The sequence below is a fragment of the Anabrus simplex genome, chromosome X (genome assembly GCF_040414725.1).
Source record: "Anabrus simplex isolate iqAnaSimp1 chromosome X, ASM4041472v1, whole genome shotgun sequence".
Classification (NCBI taxonomy): domain Eukaryota; kingdom Metazoa; phylum Arthropoda; class Insecta; order Orthoptera; family Tettigoniidae; genus Anabrus; species Anabrus simplex.
Window position 1 is genome coordinate 218,681,994 of NC_090279.1, and position 22,740 is coordinate 218,704,733.

Below are 22,740 nucleotides of genomic sequence, written 5' to 3' on the forward strand. Positions count from 1 at the left end.
GCCTTCTGTACGGTGTCTGGGGCACAAGTGAATTATAGCAAATCCTCATTATTGCTGTTAGGTTCAAATGCCAATCGACAAGTATTTGCCAGCTCCCGGATTCCAATTGTTAACCACTGCAAGATATTGGGCATTACCTTCAGTAACGATATTTCGGAGACGACAGAGTCTAATTGGACTTCTGCTCTAAACACCCTACGCTTTCAGCTAAAGGAGGAACTTTCAAGACGACTCAACATTTTCCAAAAAGTTTGGCATATAAATATCTTTGCGCTGTCGAAGCTCTGGTACCTTGCCCAAATTCTTCCCGCCTCACGTGTCATTTGCCAACGTGTTGAAATGGCAATTGGATTTTATCTATGGAAAGGATACAGATACAGAATAAGAAGAGATCAACTTCATCTTACTGAAAAGGATGGTGGCTTGCGCCTAATTGCAGTCGAAAAGAAATGCGCGGCACTCTTTTTGTCTCATATCATTAGAGCATTGTACTCAAGAGGAGATGTATTTGACAGTGCAGTGCTCAATTTGTGTGTAACAACAAACCTGCAACAACAAGATCCCTTTAGAAGCTGCTTCCGGAACGCTCTCTCCATTCTACAGCAACTTCCAGAAACAGAAATTACAGCTGGAAAGTTGGATAAAGCTAAGAATATATACAACTTCCGATTGAAGCAATCTAAATGTATTCCACTCGTACAACAGAAATACCCACATCGTGACTGGAAGCAGATCTGGGAAAATATTTGGAACAAATGGATCCCGATTGAATGGAGGGTATCGCTCTACATATACACAAATGAAATCATCCCGACGGGTGAGAAATTGAAACGGCATGGACAAGTATCTGATGATAAATGCCTGGTATGTCATCAGACGGACAGTCTCGTGCATCGAGTTACCACATGCGGCAATGCGGCACTAGTTTGGAGATGGACACTGAACGCTATCTACAGGATATCAGGGACAACAACAACCAGTGACAGAGTGAGAGAGATGCTGAATCTGGAACTAAATCACGCACAGAACGAGAGTAGAAACGCTTGCATATGGATAATAGCCGGAGCCATTCACTACAACATCAAGGCGTACGCTCAGCATACAAGTGTGACTTTACCAGGATTTCTGGATCATCTCAGGAAAGAACGATGGAAGATGGTCAGACAGAAGTGTCTTCAAGAAGCTTTTGGATCACATCTTTTTAAATTCTGAGTGCTTCCTGTTATGTCCTTTGTGTAATATCTGCCAATTTTAGGTTAACTGCAGGGTGTTTTGTGGTGATAAAACTGTGTACTGTTCAAGGATTTGGATAATGAATGACAGGCATAATTAAGTTTGCTCCTAGTGTGCAAAAGGAAAAAAAGTTTTTGTGTGGTTTTTTTTTCTGCTGTGAACGACTTGATGTTCTCCTGTCTTAAATTTTAATTTATTTGTTTAGATGCAACTTATCAACGTTCTGTTTGCCGAATTAACCTAAGTTTGTTTTAATATTTTTGTTTTAAAAAACAATAAGAAGTTTGTGTATCTCGTTTAGTATGTAAGTAGTGTTTGATATTGTCAATAAAAAGCAGATTTAAAAAAAAAAAAAAAAAAAAAAAACAAACTCATTGCAGGTCGCTCTTCGGTAATGTAGCGAGAGTAACATAAGTACTGGGGGGTTCTAACAGTCCTACTGGTATTTATGCAACTCTCATAACAGAACCGTTGTACAGGCTAGCCTATACTTGTTGGCTGTGTACTCACCATGAAATCCCGGAGCTGGTTCACGAGAGGCGAAGTGGAGAAGAAGTTCCCAACGGCTGAGAAGATTTTCCCTTCCAACTTGGCGCGGTGCGGAGCAGCTTGGTGGCACCTGCGGAACGCACGCACTCGGCTACACTCCCACCATCGAGCATATCCAACTAGCAAGAGGCTTTGTATTCCCCAACGCGAGTAAAAGCTTTTATATTGTTTTAAAAGCTAAGAAAATCGAGCTAATTGTTAAATTTGTATTCAGCAACAACATTATCTCATGTTACCGGATAAAGGTAGGTCCGTAACATAGGAAGCTTGTAGACGATTGGGATATTTAATTGAATGAAACAATCACAGTGACGAGTAAAATGACCAGTATCATCACTAGATTGGGAAAAGATTCCGGTACATACTTTTTGGACTACCATGACACTGATTTTGAAACACAATTTTGGTTATCGAAATCTTCGACACTATCGATGATCGAACATAACCTGGAATTCCGAACACCTAACACGTAGGTCTAAAATGAATTGTCGATTACATCTCGTATGACTGGGTGAGTTTTAACGAATAACTAAGGAAGATACAATGTGTAGGCTCTTATTCTCTAGGATCTTAATGCTGTGTCACCGAATTCAACAACAATTCCTTCCCTTGGAACGTCATATTAGGCTTCTGGTCAATAGCGGCCATAACTGTAGTACCCGGTGTATTAACTGTTTCAAGTCTTTTTGTTGTATATTTATTCTACTGCGATGTTATGTGTTTAAATTTTAGTTTCAGATTATGATTTCGCGTTGAATTATTTCTTAGTAGGAGCCGAGATTGTCAGGTAAGTAGCTGATTCCTTCAATCAAGTAATAAGAGTAAGTCATTGACGCCTCGCGCGATGTGCACGTTTCCAACTATCAGTGGTACTCTCAAGAATCAGGCTACGAACCCCGAAAATCGCTTGTTTTCCACGTACTCTTTTTCACCAGTTTTCTACCTCCATGCCGATGGAGGCTCAACTTAGACTTTAAACGGCACCCAGACTGTCACCTACACCAGTATCAGTCGTTTTCGCTCCCCTAGGGGTGTTAGTGTTGTCTTACCCCCACTCCTCAACTTCGTCTTACACGTCATCGTTCATTTCAGCGACCCCAGAAACACTATTCGAGACTATTTTCGATTATTTTTAAAAGCCACCCACTTACTCCGCTTGTCTACAGATAGTAAGTCATAAGTGTACCAAGTTTCGTTGTTATTGCGCCAGTAGGAGATGTGGAAAGCTACTTGATGAAACATGGCGGTGTGTTCTCATCCTCCTATCTACAGGATTTCTTACCGATACAGAGCAAGTCGCTGTCCCCTAAAAACAATCTGTCCATCTCGCTGAGACCATGTAATTACATAGAATTATTCACGATAAAAAACTAGCAATCAAATTTCGTTCAAACCAGTTTCTAAATCCTGTCAGGAGTAATAAACACAAATAGTGAAATTTTCAGCGAAACCGGTCCACTAATTTTTGAATCCATTCGATACGAACAAATAAACATTCATATGTTTACATTATTAGAGATTACTTGCAAACACAGAAGGTAATTAAAACTTGTTTACATTTCGATAGTAGCGGCAGCACGTAGTCATTTGTTTTCCCTGCGTCAGCATGAGAAATGTAAGGTTCAAATTCAGTGTTGAAACGAAAACTTAGTTTTGGTAAACCGAGATAGTAGATAATAGCGTTACCCGAGTTTTAGAAATGTTGCTGCTTGCTCACTGTTACATGACCTAATGAATGTATGGTGTAAAGATTCTAGACAAGAATTCCTAGTTCAATGCTCACGATAGAAAGATGGCAATCTGTCACCTGCAGTAATTAAACGGTGTCCGCTCAGCCTCGGGGGGACGGTTGGGTGGAGGGGGTTCGATTCCCTCCTCAACCATTACCGATTACTCGCAGACACCAGTCCTGAATTCTAAATAGAGTCCTTAGCCTGTAATCTCGTTCCCCTTTGTACTTTTCTCCTTCGTTTATTCATCGAGTAAAAGTTAATAATCAAATTCCTGTATCTCAATAATATTGCAGTTCAAGCCCCCGGCGTAGTTTTTACAGAAATTATTGTAGACAACCTCTTATTTTTCAGCATTTTTAGCATATTTAGATAGTACAATATCTTGCCTACTATAATATTCGTGTGTATCTATTAGAGCATAGTACTAATAATATTAATGGATCACTATTATCTTCTTCTATTATTGTAAATTATTTGTGTAGTATAGTGTTGTAATTAGGATAGCAGGAAAACAACAGATAGGGAATCTGCCACCTGGGCGACTGCCCTAAGTCGGGATTAGTATTGACTGATTGACTGAAAAACAGAATATTCCAATATTTGGTGTTTATGCTGCCCCGCGTTATTCCGGGCAAGTCCCTCGCAAGTGTTCCGGACCTGCTCGTCTGGATTCGTTCAGCAGGTTGGCTCTTCCTATAGTAAAATGCTATGTGGTACTTAAAATGCTCGTTTATAGTTGTCATGATGGCAAACAGAAAACTACTGTAGCTTGCATTTCACCCCAATGAACACCTGTGTAGTTGTATCCTTCGCTGTAATGATCTCGGCAACTCCTCTGGCTCGGCTGTGTAGCGGGAGTGTATCCAGATCAGCTACTTCCTCAGGCAATGCACACCGGCGTTCTGAAGAGCGGGGCTGCGACGTTCGCCCGGTTCAAAACTTTAACAAGTGGAAGGAGGCTGTGTTCGTGTCACGGCCCCAGGACTGTGATGGATTTGAAATATACTGTTCATATTCCTAAACACATTCACACACCTTTAAGACAATGAGTAGATGTGGTACGCTACCACTGAATTATTATTATTATTATTATTATTATTATTATTATTATTATTATTATTATTATTATTATTATTATTATTATTATTATTATTATTATTATTATTATTATTATTATTATTTCTTCGTAGGGGAAATCTGTGATCCCTTTGAAATAACGAAAACGTGGGAAGAACCTCCGAAATTGGAAGGAAAGAAAATGGAATACACGCGGGTAGGAAAGGACAAAACCTAGAAATGAAGTGTTTACCTTTTGCCGATGATCTTGCGGTGCTGGCCAAAAAGTGACAGGACGATCAAAATATTTCATTTTCATACCAGCCGAATGTACCTTTATTAAGGCCACGGACGCATGCCATAAGACCTGTGTGTGTGTGTGCGACGTAGAGAACGTTCTTGTGACGCTCAAAAGAGAGCCTGCATGAAATAGGCGAAAAAGCGCGTCTTAAATTATCTTATGAAAGGTCGGAATGTATGGAGTACAAGCAGCAGGCATAATTAAAGGGATAGAGAAGTTAAAATCCCTGGCAGAATGGATGCAACCCAACGGACTGGATAAAGACGCAAATCAGGCAAGAGGCAGGAAATTAGATGTGGCGTACAAGGTAACACAGAACAGATAATACAAACGGGCAATATCCCACAAGGTCAAAATCTAACATTAGAACTCAGTAATAAACCCGGAAGGATTGTACGCTTCAGAAGGCCTGGTTTTAATTTTTTTTTAAGGGAGCTGTAAGAACTCCAGAAGAAGGAAAGGAAGATTCTGAGAAAAATTCTGGGGCCGTAAAAGATGGAAGAAATGGAGAAATGAGGAGCTCTACAAGATCAGGGACATCATGGAGTTAGAGGTGGGTTGAAGAGGTCAACAAGTTGCAATTACACTACCTAGAGTCGACAGTCTAAAATCATGTGAAGAGAAGCCACTAAACGGAGACCCGAACGGATCATTTCCGAAGAGGAGAGGAGAGGAGAGGAGAAAAGAAACGCTAAGAAGAGTTCAGTTCTGTGCGGTCCTTAATTGGCGAAATTCGGAAAGAAATTATTGTTATTATTGGATCATTTGTATTCTGTGCCGCGGCGCGGCATGGTATAGGTAAGGCAATAATCAAAATTTGTTTTGTAATGGTGGTATATTCTAGAATGAGCTTGTAAGTTTTCAGTTGATTACTGACTGTCTGCGGATACTTGCGTTAAATAACATGTTGTGGATGTAACCTTTACTGTTTGCGGCCGAGTGCCTCCCCCCGCCTGTGATTACCTGTTATTTCATCACTGGCTCATTTTATCACAGATGTTATCGACCGGCGCGCGAACACTGCTGCCTGTGTTACATACCAGCTACGGGACGCCAGCGATGGGGCACACTTCTATAGAACTTTCTTATTTGTACAGACAAGCCTCGACAACACACTCCTGTCAGGGGGAGGGTAGAATATATCCCCCTATCTTAAGAGGCAAATCAATCAATCAGTCAATCAATCAATCAATCAATCAAACAATCAATCGCCACTGATCAGAATTAATGAGTATCGATCAGGTGGCAGAATGGCTATCACTTCTTCTTCTATAGTAATGATTTCGAAGAAGTTGGAAATGAATCGCACTACTCCCTTGGTAAATTATTCCATTTCGTAGTTCCTCCTCCTATAACTAAATACTTGCCCGATTTTGTTTCATGAACTCCATGTTAAGATCTTTCCAACTTTTAAAAGCTGCACTCAAAGTTATTCGTCTAGTAATGTGATTCCACACCACCTCTCCACTGACACCTCGGGACGTAGGCCTTACCTCACTCCCAGTCCAACGTTTGCAACATCTCCTGTTTTGCAAACCACCCAGAACACATCGTCCTGCTTTCCCTTGAATCTTTTCCGATTCACGAATCAAATAATCTAAGTGCGGTCTTACATCGTTACTACCCCCATGTGACGAGTTTATTAAGAACCTCGTTAATACCATTCTCTTACATTAACACCTAGCTCCATTTGTGGGTAGGGCGGTAGAATAACACCCACCGTATCGGGCCCGCCTGGGTTTACTAAGTCGTGACATTGCTTCCACTTACTTGTGCCAGACTCCTCCTATTCGACCTTCCTTGGTCAGCTTTAGTTCTTTTCCTACCCCGGTGGTATTAGAGCACTCGAGGCCAAGGGAGTCTTCATTTTCACGCCTTCATGGCCCTTGTCTTTCTTTGTCGGATATCTTCATATTTCCAAGTGTCGGATTCCTTGCACGTTCTCCCTCTGATTAATGTTAATAGAGTTGGTTGCCCAGTTGTACTTACTCTTAAAACAATAATCACCACTACTGGTATAGTGTGTGCCTCCGTAATCCAAGACAGCGGATTCTAAGCCGAGTGTTTGAACGGCGGTAGGAATCCATTGGACACTCCATGTGGCACGATGTCGGTGTACTGAGACTATATTATTATTATTATTACGTGTACACGGTGTAAGTGTATGTCATAGCTGGAGAATGCTTTTTTCACTGAGGACCGCTTAAGAGCAGATTGAGAGCGAACTTAGACTCATGTTGCGAGGCAATCCTTGTTGTATTGATTCTTTCAGTCTTGTGTAAATTTAGCGACAGCGCCGCACAAAGTCCGTTTGAATTCGATCGCGAAGCAATCTGATTGCGTAATTGTTTCTCGAGCTGATAAAATGAAAAGGGCGCAAAATGTTGAATAGTTTTTTTTTTTTTTTTTCAAATTACTTATCACCAACTCTTAAACGCTTGTGTACACGGTTCTCCTTCTTTCTCTGCTGTGTTGTCCGAATATTAAGAGGAACTAATGCAAAGACCTCGTCCCCGAGGCGTAGCAATTAACCATGGACAGCGCTATGAACCAGTAGACTGACCATTCAGCCAGCCAGGCGGACTGTATGAAAAAAATGATTGGCAAAAGACGGTTTTTCTTAGCAAAACCCTGCCACCCCGACGTAATTTCACACCCTTTCCAGGATCAGCTACTGCTTGCTGTCGGAGTATTGGCCTGCTACTCACGTAAGGGCTTAGCATTCGTTTCGGCATGTCTATTAATTTATATCAAGACTGCTTTACGAGTTTCAACGTGCCCCAGTTGATAATGAAATTGTTATATTTTGAATTATGAGACTGACGTCATGTTTATCAAGCGCAGTCGCAGTTCCGCTGCGGTGCAATGCGGACAAGACTGAAATTAGCCACGAGCGAGAGACAAAACTGGTTTCTTTCTTTCTTTTAATGTTCACCGACCCAACTACTATATGTTAGTGCAGCTCGATGGTTGAGGAGTGTAGCCCACGACAACTTACGCTTTGACAACGCTACCCGCCTCGGCTCAAACTTCATGTAAATGTGAGCGGCCGTTTGTCCGACGTTGCTGGCTTCTTGTTCGCGGAGGCTGCAACAAAACAAATGACATTTCTTTTATCTTCTTTTTACACCCCAACCAGCAAAGCAATAAAAAAATAAACACATGTAGCACTGACATGGTAAAGACATTTTACATTTCTTTTAAATTGATTGGGAGACTTAGCCTATGTTATCTGAGTTCAGCTGGGAGGTGGATGCAATTCCTGAAAAACAAGTCTTGAGACTAGATGAATCCTAACGACCAGTGTTTTTGTGATTGGTGTAAATCACTAGCTACACTGGTAGGTGAAAATAATGTACTCTATGAGTGACATAATGTATACACATCAATACGCCTACTGTTTGAATGGTTACCCAAAGAGTGCGTCTCGTAGCTATCACCTTGCAAATAGTGGGTTCGAACCCCGCTGTCGACAGCTTTAAATGTGGTTCTATGTGGTTTCCCATGTTCACTCCACAATGGTAGAGGTGTATACATTAAGGCCACGGCCACTTCCTTCTCACTCCTAGCCCTTTCCTGCCCCATCGTCCCCATAAGACCTGTCCCTGTCGGCGTGAAGCTGAGATTATTCTCACCAGCCACTTGTTACTAACGGATGTCCTTTCTGACGTTAACCTCACCAGAGGAGTTATTAACAATAGTGGTGGTGGTGATTATTGTTTTAACAGGAAGTACAACTACACAACCATCCTCCATTAACACTAATTAGAGAGAAAAATTGGAAGGGTATCGGCCAAAGAAAGACAAGGGCCCTGAAGGGCGTGAAAATGAAAGACTCGCTAGGCCTCCAGAGTTGTAATAGCATCGGGGTCGGGAAAGAACAAGAGTTGACCAAGGGAGGTCGGATAGGAGGAGCCTGTCACAAGTGGAATCACCTAAGGGCTCGTGGCCACTCACCTACGTTCCCCTGGTGCCTCTTTTAGTGGACTCTTACCACAGGTAGGGGATACCGTGGGTGTTTTCTACCATCCCCACCTACAGGGGGTTTAATGCCATGAAATCAGTGACGTGATATATGACAATAGGAAGCGAGAGGATGGGACCCGGTCTGCTCCTGCAGAATAACACTGGGGGATCTGCTGAAAGTTTAACGTCCCCATTCCATGAACGAATCGCCATCAAGAGCGTCATATGACCTCTCTACATAAGATCACTGCGGGGAGTTTTGGAAATGAATTCCACCTTTAGTGATTATAAATTTTATTATTGTATTAGGATGAGTTGTTGGTCCAAGATACTTACACGCTGCAATCCCCAGGGGCTCTGAACTTTGGAGCGTGGGTTGGCGACCAAGGGGTCCTCAGCTGAGTCCTGGCATTGCTTCCACTTACTTGTCCCAGGCTCCTCACTTTCATCTATCCTATCTGACCTCTCTTGGTCAACTTTTGTTCTTTTCCCACCCCGACGCTATTAGGTTTGGGAGGCCTAGGGAGTCTTTCATTTTCATGCTCTTCGTGGCCCTTGTCTTTCTTTGACCGATACCTTAATTTTTCGAAGTGTCGGATCCTTTCCATTTTCCCCTCTGATTAGTGTTATAGAGAGGATGGTTGCCTAGTTGTACCTCCTCTTAAAACAATAATCACCACCACCACCACGGCTGCAATCTTTCATCTCTCATACCCTTAAGACCAACATTCTGTTAGTGAAATGTTTTTCGACCAACGGGACTCGAACCAGCTAACCCGAGTGTCAGACCAAAAGGACAACATTCAGTTATAACATAATACGTATTGCCCCTTTTTGAAGAATTTCAGGAATTTGAAGTGGTTCGCATGGGAACGTTTTTCCTGTGCTCCCATGACTTCCATTAGATTTCAACTCTGGCCACTGAGCAAACCTTAAATGAAACAAATAAATACTAAATCAGATTAACGTCATTCGCCAATACTACTGGTCGGATCTAGGATATTAAGTAGGCAAATCAGTATAACTTTAATTTTGGGCTAAATGGTGCTACATTAAGACTATTTTGGTGTATTATTAAAAGGGGATCGTTTGACGGGGAGTTTAAGGTGCCAAGAGTACCTAAGTTAGTATGTATCATTCTTCCCTACAGCGATCAAATGGTAAGTTTTGAATGTCGCAAGGTGGGTTTGTAAAAAGATCTTGTAATAGTTTCGCTGGAGCAACTCTCCCAAGAGAACATTACTGTTATACATGTGACTGAAAATTATAATTGAAGGAGTTAGTAAAAATAAAGCGGTACATTTTTCCTTGCTTTCACGCTTAATTCACTCAGCCCTGCCTTTTAAGACCAAGATTAATAGAAGCAATCAAAGGAATTTTTGTAGACAGTTGGCTGCAGTGACAATTGATGACAGTATGAGTTCTTGGTTCAAGGTTCTTATACGAGTCCTTCAAGGCTGTAATCTTTCAGCTTTGTTGCTCATAGTTTAAAGTGGCAGGGAGGGATTCAGTTAGGTGGAAACTGCAGTCTGGCCTACGCTGACGACTTGCTCACAATGGCAGCCTGTAGTCTAATATCCTGGAACTTGAAAATAGGTGCAATCAGTATGGTATGAAAATTATCCTTTCGAAGACTTTTCTTTCTTTCTTTCTTTTTTTTTTTTTTTTTTTTTTTGCTAGGGGCTTTACGTCGCACCGACACAGATAGCTTTTATGGCGACGATGGGATAGAAAAGGCCTAGGAGTTGGAAGGAAGCGGCCGTGGCCTTAAATAAGGTACAGCCCCAGCATTTGCCTGGTGTGAAAATGGGAAACCACGGAAAACCATTTTCAGGGCTGCCGATAGTGGGATTCGAACCTACTATCTCCCGGATGCAAGCTCAGAGCCGCGCGCCTCTAGGCGCACGACCAACTCGCCCGGTCTTTCGAAGACTAAATTGATGTCAGAAGGTAAGAAATCAAAGAGAATTGAATGTCATATTAAGGATACAAAGCTGGAATAGGCAGATAATTTCAAGTATTTAGGTTGTGTGTTCCCCCAGGATGGTAATATAGTAAGTGAGATTGAATCAAGGTGCAGTAAAGCTAATGCAGTGACTTCGCAGTTGCGATCAACAGTAAGAAGGAAGTCAGCTCCTGGACGAAACTATATTTACATCGGTCTGTTTTCAGACCAAATTTGCTTTACGGGAGTGAAAGCTGGGTGGACTCAGGGTATCTTATAAGTTAGAAGTAGCTGCCTCTGTGGATCAATGTCAGCTCCTGGATCGCAGGGTAGAGGGTTGAAACCAGGCAGAGGTATTCGGAATTTTGGAGGGTGGAAAAAATCCATTCGCCACTCCATGTCGGGAAGTAAAAGACGTCCGAGAGAGATTCTGCGTACTCTGCCATCTAGTGGGCGTAGAGTAAACCGGAATATTGAAACTGACGTCAAGTTAAAATGTCTGCACACACTAGCATATTATTATTATTATTATTATTATTATTATTATTATTATTATTATTATTATTATTATTATTATTATTAAGAAGTAATATACGTGGAAGTAGTGTGAATGGTCGCTGGAACAAACAGGTGGCAATAATGTCAGAATGTTAAGTTAGGAATGAACTCAACTGATGAAGCTGTACGCATAAATTGTCTTTGGTGCTGCGGTCATGTGAGACAAATGGAGCAGGACATGTTACTTACGAGAATAATGGACTCGCTCATGGAGGGTAAGAGAAGTAGAGGGAGACAAAGACGACGATGGTAAATCTCAGTTTGTAATGATTTAACGACAAGGGGTACACACTGAGTAGTCAGAAGTCACGGGAAGCGGTGTCCCATAAGAAAATGTGCCGTGTATGAGTGTTGAGGCTAGCAGCAGTCTGCCACAGACACCAGTGTCGTGAAGATGGCAACACGCCGCGAGTTCATATTCATCGGCGCGCGGGAAGCCCACAGGTGTTTAAAGAACAGACATCACAGAATCACACTGCGCGCTCGACGGGCTACTGTGAGTCAGATCACCACCCAGTTGAACGTTGGGAGTCAGAACCCATTTCTACCAGGACTGTAAGGAGGCAACTACACCGCATAGGCTGACGATCAACTCGTGTCCCTTTGCTAACACTGGCAATGGACCATGGAACAGTGTGGTATGGTCCGATGAATCCCGGTTCCAGCTGTATCGAGCGAGAGTGTGGCGTATGTCCCATGAAGCTACGGATCCTGCGTATGAGGTGGCTCAGTTCTGGCCTGGGCCGAGTTCTCATGGTCACAATTAGGCCCCATTGTCCGGCTACAGGAAGCGCTGACAGGTGCACGTTAGGTGGACATTCTTTCAGATCATCTGCATCTCTTTCTGATCCTAGAGTACCCTGATGGAGATGCCATGTTTCAACAGGACCAATGCACCATGTCACCGCTCTGTGGTGGCACGCAGGTGGTTGGAGGAGCACTGCAGTGCAGTTACGACCATGGATTGACTCTCCAGATCTCCCGATCTTAATCCAATCGAGCATTCATGGGATGCTTTCGATGCTGGCGTACGCACCATGAACCCCGCACCAACTACAGAAGACCAATTGTGGGTAGCAGTGCAAGATGCGCGAGACCAGATCCCTCCAGAACGACTACAACACCTTGTAGAGTCGATACCTCACAGTCTTGCTCTGTTTTGAGGGCTCTCGGAGGATCAACTCGTTATTACATCGCATTGACTGTCTTCCCATGACTTTTCGCCACTCAGTGTAGAACTAAAAGAGGCCATAGGACTAATTACAAATGGAGGATTGTGGAGGCGGCTAGTAAATTCACAGAGGCTTGCAGACTGATCACTGAAAAGCGTAAGTCTACAATGAAGTATGTATGTATGTATGTATGTATGTATGTATGTATGTATGTATGTATGTATGTATGTATGTATGTATGTATGTATGTATTATTATTATTATTATTATTATTATTATTATTATTATTATTACGAGGAGTGCATAAAACTGTTCTTGGACTTCCTCATCCCCGATAGTGTAGACGCATGGAAGACCAGACTTCTGCTCTGGAATCAGAAGATCCCTTTTCATCCAGAACGCTTAAAATTGGAGGAAAAGTTTCCCCCTGGTCATGAAGAAACCTGGACTACATGGAAGGCACTGAACAGACTAAGAGCAGGCGTTGGAGGATCAAAGGACAGTATGAAGAAATGGGGTCTCCTGAAGGGCGATCAGACCCTATGTGAATGCGCCGTGGTACAAACGACAAGGCACCTTATTAATTGCCCTCTGTGCCCTGTTAAATGCACAGAACTTGATCTGGCACAGGCCAGTATCAGTGCTGTTAACGTGGCCAAATTCTGGGCCGATATTTTGTAAATAACTGTTTAATTTTATGTAATATTTTAATTTCATATATTTAATCTAATTTGCATCTGTAATCTATATTGTGTCCGCCTCTGTGGTGTAGTGGTTAGTGTCATTAGCTGACAGCCCCCGGAGGCCCGGGTTCCATTCCCGGCCAGGTCAGAGATTTTTCTCTCGACCTGAGGGCTGGTTCGAGGTCCACTCAGCCCACGTGATTAGAATTGAGGAGCTATCTCACGGTGAGATAGCGGCCCCGGTCTCGAAAGCCAAGAATAACGGGTGAGAGGATACGTCGTGCTGACCACACGACCCCTCGTAATCTGCAGGCCTTCGGGCTCAACAGCGGTCAATGGGCAGGCCAAGGCCCTTTCAAGGGCGTTAAGTGCCTTGCGGTTTGGTTTTTTGGTTTTGTAATCTTTCCTCGATCAAAAAACATACAGCAGGTGATCCTGTAACCACGCAGCTCCTACCTATGAGTGCCCCGCGTGCAGTAGTGATGAATGGGATGCCTAGTCGCTGGTTTACATAGGAGCGTTACAACGTGTTGTGTTTCGGATATGAAACATATGGAAGTTATTTTACTACACCCAGTACAAAAGAAGTTTATCGTACGTGGTATCGTGCTTGAACGATCCACAAATTCCTAATTGCAACTCTGTTCGGCGAAATACGTGTACAGAGAGCAGGCAGCACTCGTGCGCATACCCAGCGTGTCTTACGACCCACTGACTACATGTACGGTTTTCGGAGACGTTGTTTTGCGTGCCTGTAAATCTACCGACACGAGGCAGACGTATTTGAGGACCGAACTGAGCGAGGATGGAAACTGCCAAGCTGGGGTCAGAAGGCCAGCTGTCTGAGCCACTCAGCCCGAATAGATTAACATTGTGTGTGTATTCGTCGTTGCCGAACTCACCAGTCATTGTCAGTATGTTGACAGCAAGTGTAGTATCAGGCTACCAGTGAGTGTTCGAAAACGAGGCTTACTAACGAAAGGGGGTAGGGCTAAGGAACATGGAGTCAACGGTCGTCCGGTTGTTATCTCATATACTCTGCAGGCAGTAATACCCCTGTGGAAATCAGTCCCATTCACCTGGCATAACGCACAAGAGAGGCGCCTCCCAGCTGGGAGCACTAGAAGGCGGATGTTTAGGTTTTTAAAGGTTGGAATGCAAACTGAAGCGACTAACAAGTGTACACTAGCCCGGACAACAGTTCTGATGTGAGATTTGCATAATGAGTAGGGGCGCGGCCTCACAGCACGCCTAACAGTTATGTTACTCTCGTTACATTACGGAGAAGCCGGTAGAGGGCAGTTACTAATAGCACCAATTTCTGCTTAAAGATCCGGACAGCTCGTATTTTTAGCCAGTATCAGCTTACATTGGAATCTAACTTTTTTTAAAGTAAAGAGTAGTCCAATCCGTTTTCCCACAATGTAGCAGAGTAACATAAATTGCAGGATTTATCTTGACCGTACCCTAATATGCATGCAAATCCCCACAGTATAACCGTTGTGCAGAAGACTTGTTTGCATTATAAGCTATCACTGGCTGAACATCCCAGCTCTGCGAGACATCTTTAAGCAAGACTTGCAAAAAATATAAGTAGAGTAGCACGAAAGAGCTCCTTTCTTTTCGGTAGCCCGCTTTAACAGGGTAAAATACGTACTGCTGTTACTAACACAATAGAATGAATCACAAAGTAATATTATACCTGGATGTGATTCTTGTTCTGTTCACGAACCAAGGCGGAGAGAGAGTTCATGTTTAAAGGTGAGCCAAGTTTGGTCCACTGGTAGCAAAAACATTGCGTGTGAACCTACAAATCTGACTCGAAAACATGCACGAAAAGCGTCAAGGTGTCCTTAAGCTTGCAAATGCTCTTATTATTTTTATTTTTTGTTTTGAATGGCCTTTTAATATTTGCCTTAATAATCTCGTAAGCTTTTTCACTCTAACCGAATGGGGGAAGCACAATAAACTACCGAGCAAATCCCTCGGCATTCTGGAGATAGTGTGTTCGAACACCACTGTCGGCAGTCCAGAAGATCGTTCTACGTGGTTTCCCATTTTCACACCAGTCCTTATGACCACGGCCGCTTTCTTCCCACTGCTAGCCATTTCCTATCTCATGGTCGCCATCTGTGTCGGTGCGACGTAAAGCAACGTGTAAGCAGAATAACAATAGAGTGTGCTAGCTGCGATTTCTACCGGTAATACGCACTTGAAGTTGCTGACTGACGAAGCTCTAGTGTGCAATATGTATGTTACAGGAGATGAGCCATTCTATTTTAAAATACTGTTCCTAAGGAAACAAGTGGTGGGAAATTAGTTCAGTGTCTTACGGTTGCAGAATTTTAACACTCGTTATTTACTGAAGAATGGAAAGAAAATTTCAAGTTGATTTCGGAAATAATCTCGGTTTCAGTAGAAATATACTAACGTGAAATCTTGACTTTATGTCTGACCTTAGAGCCCGCGCTGGCATTGTGACCCCAACTGCGCTGGTTTGAGCCTGGCTCAAATACGTCAGCCTCGTGTCAGTACATTTGCTGGACATAAAAGTAGTTAGTGGGACGTAAAGCCAATAACATTATTTGTCTCTTTCTCCTCTAGTATCGGCTGGCTAACGACCACGTTATCTCAACTGTCTTCTCTGCCTAGTGTTGCTCCCCTCTTTCCTCTTCCCCGTCCTTAACTTTCACCTTTCCTGAAAACCCTCGTGGCCTTTAAGTTTCTTGTAAGTGGGTTGCGTTTTTTAATATCTTCATAATTGATTCCCATCTCGTGAAGTCCCTTTCCACCTCCTGGAACCAAGTTGGCTGGGTCTTCTTATCTTTAAAATAGATCTGGTTCGATAATCGTGTGGCTTTCATTCTTAGCAAGAGGCCATAAAAGGCAATTCTCCATCTCCTCATGGCATCAGAGGTCTTCTGGACATGAGCGTTGAGCGTACGTCTATATTCATCTTTGTCTTTAATTGGGCCAAGAAATTATTATTATTATTATTATTATTATTATTATTATTATTATTATTATTATTATTATTATTATTATTATTATTATTATTATTGGTGGTGGTAGTACAGGATCGAATTAACAAGGCCAAGCGCACGTAAGTCGCATTGGTAGACGTGGAAAGGGCAGATGATAATGTTGATTGGACCAGACGATTTGAGATTCTGAAAGCGATCGCGATCACACAGCGAGAAAGGAGGATTCTCTCTACAACAGTGATGAGAACGGAGGGCAATCCAGCAAGGAGTGAGGAAAGACTGGAGTTTGTCTTCTCTCCTTTTCATTGTTTATATAGAAGAGGCTGTACAGGAAACGAAAGAGGAATTTAGTAAGGGAATCACAATCCAACAAGAGGAAATCAAAACTCTGATATTGTTTATTTTATCTGAGACTGCAGACGATCTGGAGGAATTCTTGAATAGTATGGACAGAATCTTAAAAGAAATGAGCCGGAAACAAAAGTAATGGAGTGCAGTCGGGTGATGTAGGTAAAGTCTTGTAGAAGAATATTGTAAGAATGACATAAAACGCAGACTAGCACAGAAAAGGAAGAGGTTTCTTAAGAAAATAAACTTGCTCACTTCAAACCCTGATATATCGAGCGTGGCATTGTATGGAAGTGAAACATGACGATAACTAGCTGACAAAGAAAGAAACTAGAAGCTTCTGAAATTTGGTGTTACACAAGAAGGTGAGATGAGTCGATGTAATCACGAATGAAGAGGAACTGAATCGAATTGGTAAGAAAATAAGGGCGTCTGTGAGGCTGGACGCCGTATGGTCGACCTGCGTGTCTACAAGGATGGGGCTCTGCCTACGTTGAATTCTAATGACCGCACTCGAGCTCAGGACCCCCTGGTTAGCCATGGAGATGGACAAATATTTGACGAGAAGAGATCGAATGATAAGACAGCCAGGACTTCTTGAGTTTCTTTTCTTTTTTTTGAGTGAAGTGTAGGCGGTAAGAACGGTAGGGGTGGACCAAGGTATGAATATGACAAGCAGATTAGAGCAGACGTAGGATGTAGTACAGTAGCGGTCAAAAGTTCAGGAACTCATAAAGAAATCATGAAACGTCATCTCAAGCCTAAACTTGTGCCACTAGAGCCTTGCAATTTGTATTCTGAACTCTTACATCTAACAGGATATATGTCACCTGATTTCACTGAGTTTTAACTGTCTGAAGGTCACACCAAAACATTTTTGGAAATACGTACTGTGTATACCAATTGCCTGAAAGTATTACCGCCCAGACGTTTTTGTAGTCTTAGCAATAGGTTGGAGTCATTTCGGTACAAATATTTTAAAAAATCCGAAAAAATGCAGCCCCGTTTATTTTTTCAAAGCTATGTCAGGATCGTCGATTTTTCCTTGTTTTTGTCAGAGGTTAACGGCGTCATAAATGTGTCCCACGGTTCCAGCAGAGCGCAAATGAGACTATCAGGACAGATGAGGCTCGCCCTGACATACATTAAACAAGGAAAACTCGACCTTCTTGGCGCTGTTTTGAAAAAATAAACACGCAAAAGAAACGGTGCAGAATGTTTATATTTGTACTGAAATGACCCCAACCTATTGCTAAGTCTGCGAAAAAAGTCTTGATGGTAAGACTTGCAACCAATTAGTACACAATACATTATATTTCCAAACATGTTCATGTTTTGGTGTGAGCTTCAGAGAGTTAAAACTCAGTGAAATCAGGTGACATATATCCTGTTAGATGTAAGAGTTCAGAATACAAATTACAAGGGTCTAGTGGCATAATTTTAGGTTCTATATGACATTTCATGATTTATTTATGTACTCCTAAACTTTTGACTGGTACTGTAGTTGAGTAGAAATGAAAAGGTTATCACAAGATAGAGTTGTGTCAAGCCAGTCTGTGCTGATGACGCAAACGTCGACATGTAAGATCATTTAAGCTAAATGCCTCCAGGCTACAGCAGGTAATATTTTACGAACATACATTTAATTTTGAAAAGGAATTAAATGAATCCGAGCCAGTTCGGCTAATGCAGCTAGTACTTTGGGGTCGTTACGAGATTGAGTCTTCTTTAATGTGAACAATTTGCAGTCTAAGTATCAATGAGTTTATTATACATTGAAATAAAATATACGGGATATTATTAATAAGAGATGAGAGCGGTACAGCCTAGCTCAGCATTGGGCAGACAAGTGAGATGCTTGTTTCCACAAGGTACCATATCACAGGAGAGAGGAGAAACGCTCAGAGTGCAAAGCTGCAACTGAAAATTCATGTCACCGCTTTCATTATGTTCAGATGCATTAGGGTACAAAGTATTCCTGTTAAAACGTTTGAACTTACAGAAATATGGAAGGAAAAACTATGAATTTGCAACTGAAACTGTAAATAATTCCCTCTAAAAGTCAAATTTCCCTGCTGTCATCAGAAAACTGACTGCATTTAAATATTCAATGATAAGTTCTTTATACTGAAGGCGCAGATCTGTTTACCCTCGAACGTTGATTTTTTCCTCGGACTCAGCGAGGGATCCCACCTCTATCGTCTCATGTGCAGTGTCCTGGAACATGAGACTTTAGATCGGGGTTACAACTGGGGAGGAGGACCAGTACTTCGCCCAGGCGGTCTCACCTGCTATCCTGAACACGGGTCTTAGGGGATGGGAAGATTGGAAGGGACAGACAAGGAAGAGGGAAGGAAGCGGCCGTGGCTTTAAGTTAGAAGAAGCGGGAAATCAACAGAAACTACTTCGAGGAAAGTTGAGGTGCGAATGGAACCCCCTCTACTCAGTTGACCTCCCGAGGCTGAGCGCACCCCTTCCAGCCCTCGTACCACTTTTCAAATTGCATGGCAGAGCCGGCATTTGAATCCGGGCCTCTGGCGGTGGCAGCTAATCACACTAACCACTACACCGCAGAGGCGGACGTCAAAACAATATTAATTTCTGATTTCATACGTTTTTCAAATAAGCTTGTCAAGTCGCTTTCCTGAGAATACTTGTGCAGGCAAATCCCGGGACAGTTCCTACTCCTTCTCACTGAAGTGCATTTCATCTCCATTAGCTCCTGTACACAGGTTGGCGTCAGGAAGGGCATCCGGTCGTAAAAATGTCTTATAATTTAATTCCAGCTCATCCCCGGCCTAGTCACAGAAAATTCATTTTTATTAACTAAAACGTCCTCTCTTTCAAAGACATAAAACGGACATATTTCTCCAGCTGAAGTTCTCTGGACTTAACGTGTGTGAATCAGGCGAACATTGCATTAAACACAGCATTCCCACGGTATCCTCTCTCTGTTGTAAGCCCCAGGGGCTCTCAAGTTTAGAGCGTGCGTTGGTGACCACGGGGTCCTAAGCTGAGTCCTGGCATAGCTTCCACTTACTTGTGCCGGGCTCTTCACTTTCATCTAGCCTATCCGACCTCCCTTGGTCAACTCTTGTTCTTTTCCCTCCCCGACGGTATTAAGTTTGCGAATGCTAGGGAGTCTTTCATTTTCACGCCCCTCTTGGCGCTTATCTTTCTTTGGCCGATATCTTCATTTTTCGAAGTGTCGGACCCCTTCGACATTTTCCCCTCTGATTCGTTGCCTAGTTCTACTTCCTCTTAAAACAATAATCACCACCACCACTCTCCATATTTTGTTTCATTGCCCGCGCCCTTCGCCTTAAAGTAAGAAACACCCAGCTGGTTTGAAAAAATCGACGTTGAGATTTTTGCGTTTTGTGTATTTACAATGAAGAGAACACAAAAACGATGAAGAACTGTCATTATTAGAGCGGGGAGTTTTATGCATTACCAGGTTACAATGCAAACTTACTGAAGCGAGCAGCAAGTATAGTCTACCTTCACAACGACTATGCTATGGGGTTTGCATAAACATAAAAGGGGACGGCCCATCAGAAGCCCCACAATTTATGTTACTCTTGCTACATTATGGAAGAGCGGGTGGTCGACACTTCCTACTCACCAAATTAGTTTGCAATCTAACCTGTTACTGCATAAAAATCCAGGCTTTAGTCATTATAATGAAAAATGAGTATTTGAGGAGACTTTAGACACGAAGGTGCCCTTTGGAAGGACACGCCCATTTTTATAGAGTTTCACATTTGAACCTATAATTTCTCAACTTTCGGAAACAGAGTTCTGAACTCACTTCCGTCCTACTCAGTGAAGGACATTTTTTGTTGATAATTATTGAATGTGATATCGTTTGTTTGTGTTTACAAAATGTGAATGTATGTCGTGAAAGTAGCTCCTGACAGAGAGTATAAAATGACTTGTCGCCATGTGCTTACCACATGTCCAACTTGAAGATGACGCAAGTCCATCAAGTTCTTCAAAGAAAACCTTTAAAATGTATTCACGTGGAAATCTGTATGTGTGGAAATGGTAACGTTACTTCCTGTACTGTGACAGTTGACATTGAACGTCACCTCACAACCGATCTTTAAAACATAGGCTATGTATATATGGAAAAACTCAGAATGCTAACGAATCATTCGATGGCTTTCTGAGGTCAAGAATTCGATACATAATCTGTATATGTTCTGATGCACTTCAGATAGTGCTGTATTATGCTGTGGTTGTCAGGAATCGAGTGCTAACCACAAAACAACACAGTGAACATTCTGAAAGAGTCGGATGGAATTTGCTTGAAGAAAGCAGACTTAGTGCTGAGAAATAGCGTCGGAAGAAACAATAAGAACCTAAGATTAACCAAATAGGACAGAAGTAATCCAGAGGATGACGCAGGAATGTTCGAGGAATTGTCTGAGATGAAAAATTAGTCTTGTGAAATTCACCATTGTACTTTCGCGCAATTTTCAAAAAAACTTCTAATGTTGGGCCCCTGAATATCTTCTCCGCATTAACGTGGCCCTAATTAAAAGTAATAAGAAGGGTTTTTCTCTAAATATTACCTAAAAGAATACAAACATTTTTGCACCATTTTAGGCAATAAATGGACCTAAGAAGGTGCGGTGCTGATTGTTGTTTTACAACTAAGCAACCATCCTGTATGAAACATTAATCAGAGACAAAAAGTGGACGTGATCTGACACTTCGAAAAATGAAGATATCCGCCAAAGAACACAAGGGACACGAAGGGCGTGAAAATGAAAGACTCCCTACGCCTCGAGTGCTCTAACACCGTCGGGGTGGGAAAAGAACAAGAGTTGACCAAGGGAGGTCGAATAGGCTACAGGAAAGTGAAGAGTCTGGCACAAGTGAGTGGAAGCAATGCTATGACTCAGCTAAGGGCCCGGTGGTTCCCACCTATGCTCCCCTAAGTTCAGAACCCCTGGGGGCCCTTTTAGTCGCCTCTTACGACAGGCAGGGGATACCGTGGGGGACTGAAAGAAGAGGTTAATAATCGTAAGTAAAGGTGCGAATAATAAGCCTTTTGAATTTTTCAAGTGGATAAGTGAAATCGATTTTTAGAAAACTGCACCAGAATTTTGAACATTTAGAATGGGCGAGATGGGCTGAACAAAATTTCTGTTCTGGAGGTTAAAGGTATAATGATCGTTGGACTTCAGGTGTGTCACGCCAGAAACGTTCAGTTAAGAAATGAAACCGTAATTATCTGACAAAGTGTCGGCATACGGATATTCTAAATCCTCCATGTATGACCAAAGAGTGTAGCAATTAAAGTATGCAGAGGAGTTGAGACGTGAGACAGCGTACAGACTCACCTGCTGCAGAGGACCTCGCCAAGCGCTGGACCACAACTGATGCTCCCTCTATCGACGAGAGACGAACCCGACTGCGACATAGAACACTAGCGCCGCGCCCCGGCACAACCACTACACTACAGGTAGCCGTTATTATCAGAGCTGGGTGTACAAGAAACCCCATACTTTTCCAGTAAATTTTACGTGCAATCCTTACTTTTTACAAAATATAATTTTGACTCGTAATTTACTCACTGCCCGCCTCTGTGCTGTAGTGGTTACTGTGATTAGCTGCCAGCCCTCGAAGGTCCGGGTTCGATTCCGGCTCTGTCATGGAATTTGAAAAGTGGTTCCAGGGCTGGAACGGGCGGGGTTTACTCAGCCTTGGGACGTCAACTGAGTAGAGGGTGAGTTTCCGTGGTTTTCCACTTCTCCTCCAAGCAAATGCCGGGATGGTACCTAACTTGAGGTCACGGCCGCTTCCTTCCCTCTTCCTTGTCTATCCCTTCCAATCTTCCCATTCCCCCACAAGGCCCCTGTTCAGCATAGCAGGTGCGGCCGCGTGGCCCTCCTCCCCAGTTGTATCCCCAACCCAAAGTCTCACGCTCCAGGACACTGTCCTTGAAGCGGTTGAGGTGGGATCCCTCGCTGAGTACGAGGGAAAAACGAACCCTGGAGGGTAAACAGATTAAGAAAGAAAGAAAGAAAGAAAGAAAGAAAGAAAGAATTTAGTGACTAAAATAAAATTGTAATAATGACGTTCTACCTGTTCGTGGCATGGAAGGAGAATGGGGGAAAATAAGTCACAATGAAGATAACTTGTTCCGTTCTAGTACAACTGCTGGATGAGGTATCCTCCAATGACATCAAACTTAAACCTAT

General features: G+C 42.7%; 1 protein-coding gene across 3 annotated transcripts in view; it reads right to left on the bottom strand.

Moving 5' to 3' along the window:
- LOC136886302 (calmodulin) overlaps positions 1-21,907 on the bottom strand; it is a 156,916-nt gene extending 135,009 nt beyond the window's left edge. For all 3 annotated transcript variants that reach the window (XM_067159037.2, XM_067159034.2, XM_067159032.2), the window contains exons 1-3: positions 21,880-21,907; positions 7,871-7,959; positions 1,744-1,852 (exon numbers count right to left, since the gene is read on the bottom strand). In XM_067159037.2, coding sequence (XP_067015138.2) covers positions 1,744-1,746 — 3 coding nt within the window. In that variant the 5' untranslated portion in view covers positions 1,747-1,852; positions 7,871-7,959; positions 21,880-21,907. The remainder of the gene's footprint in view (positions 1-1,743; positions 1,853-7,870; positions 7,960-21,879) is intronic.
- Between the last annotated feature and the right edge of the window lie 833 nt (positions 21,908-22,740).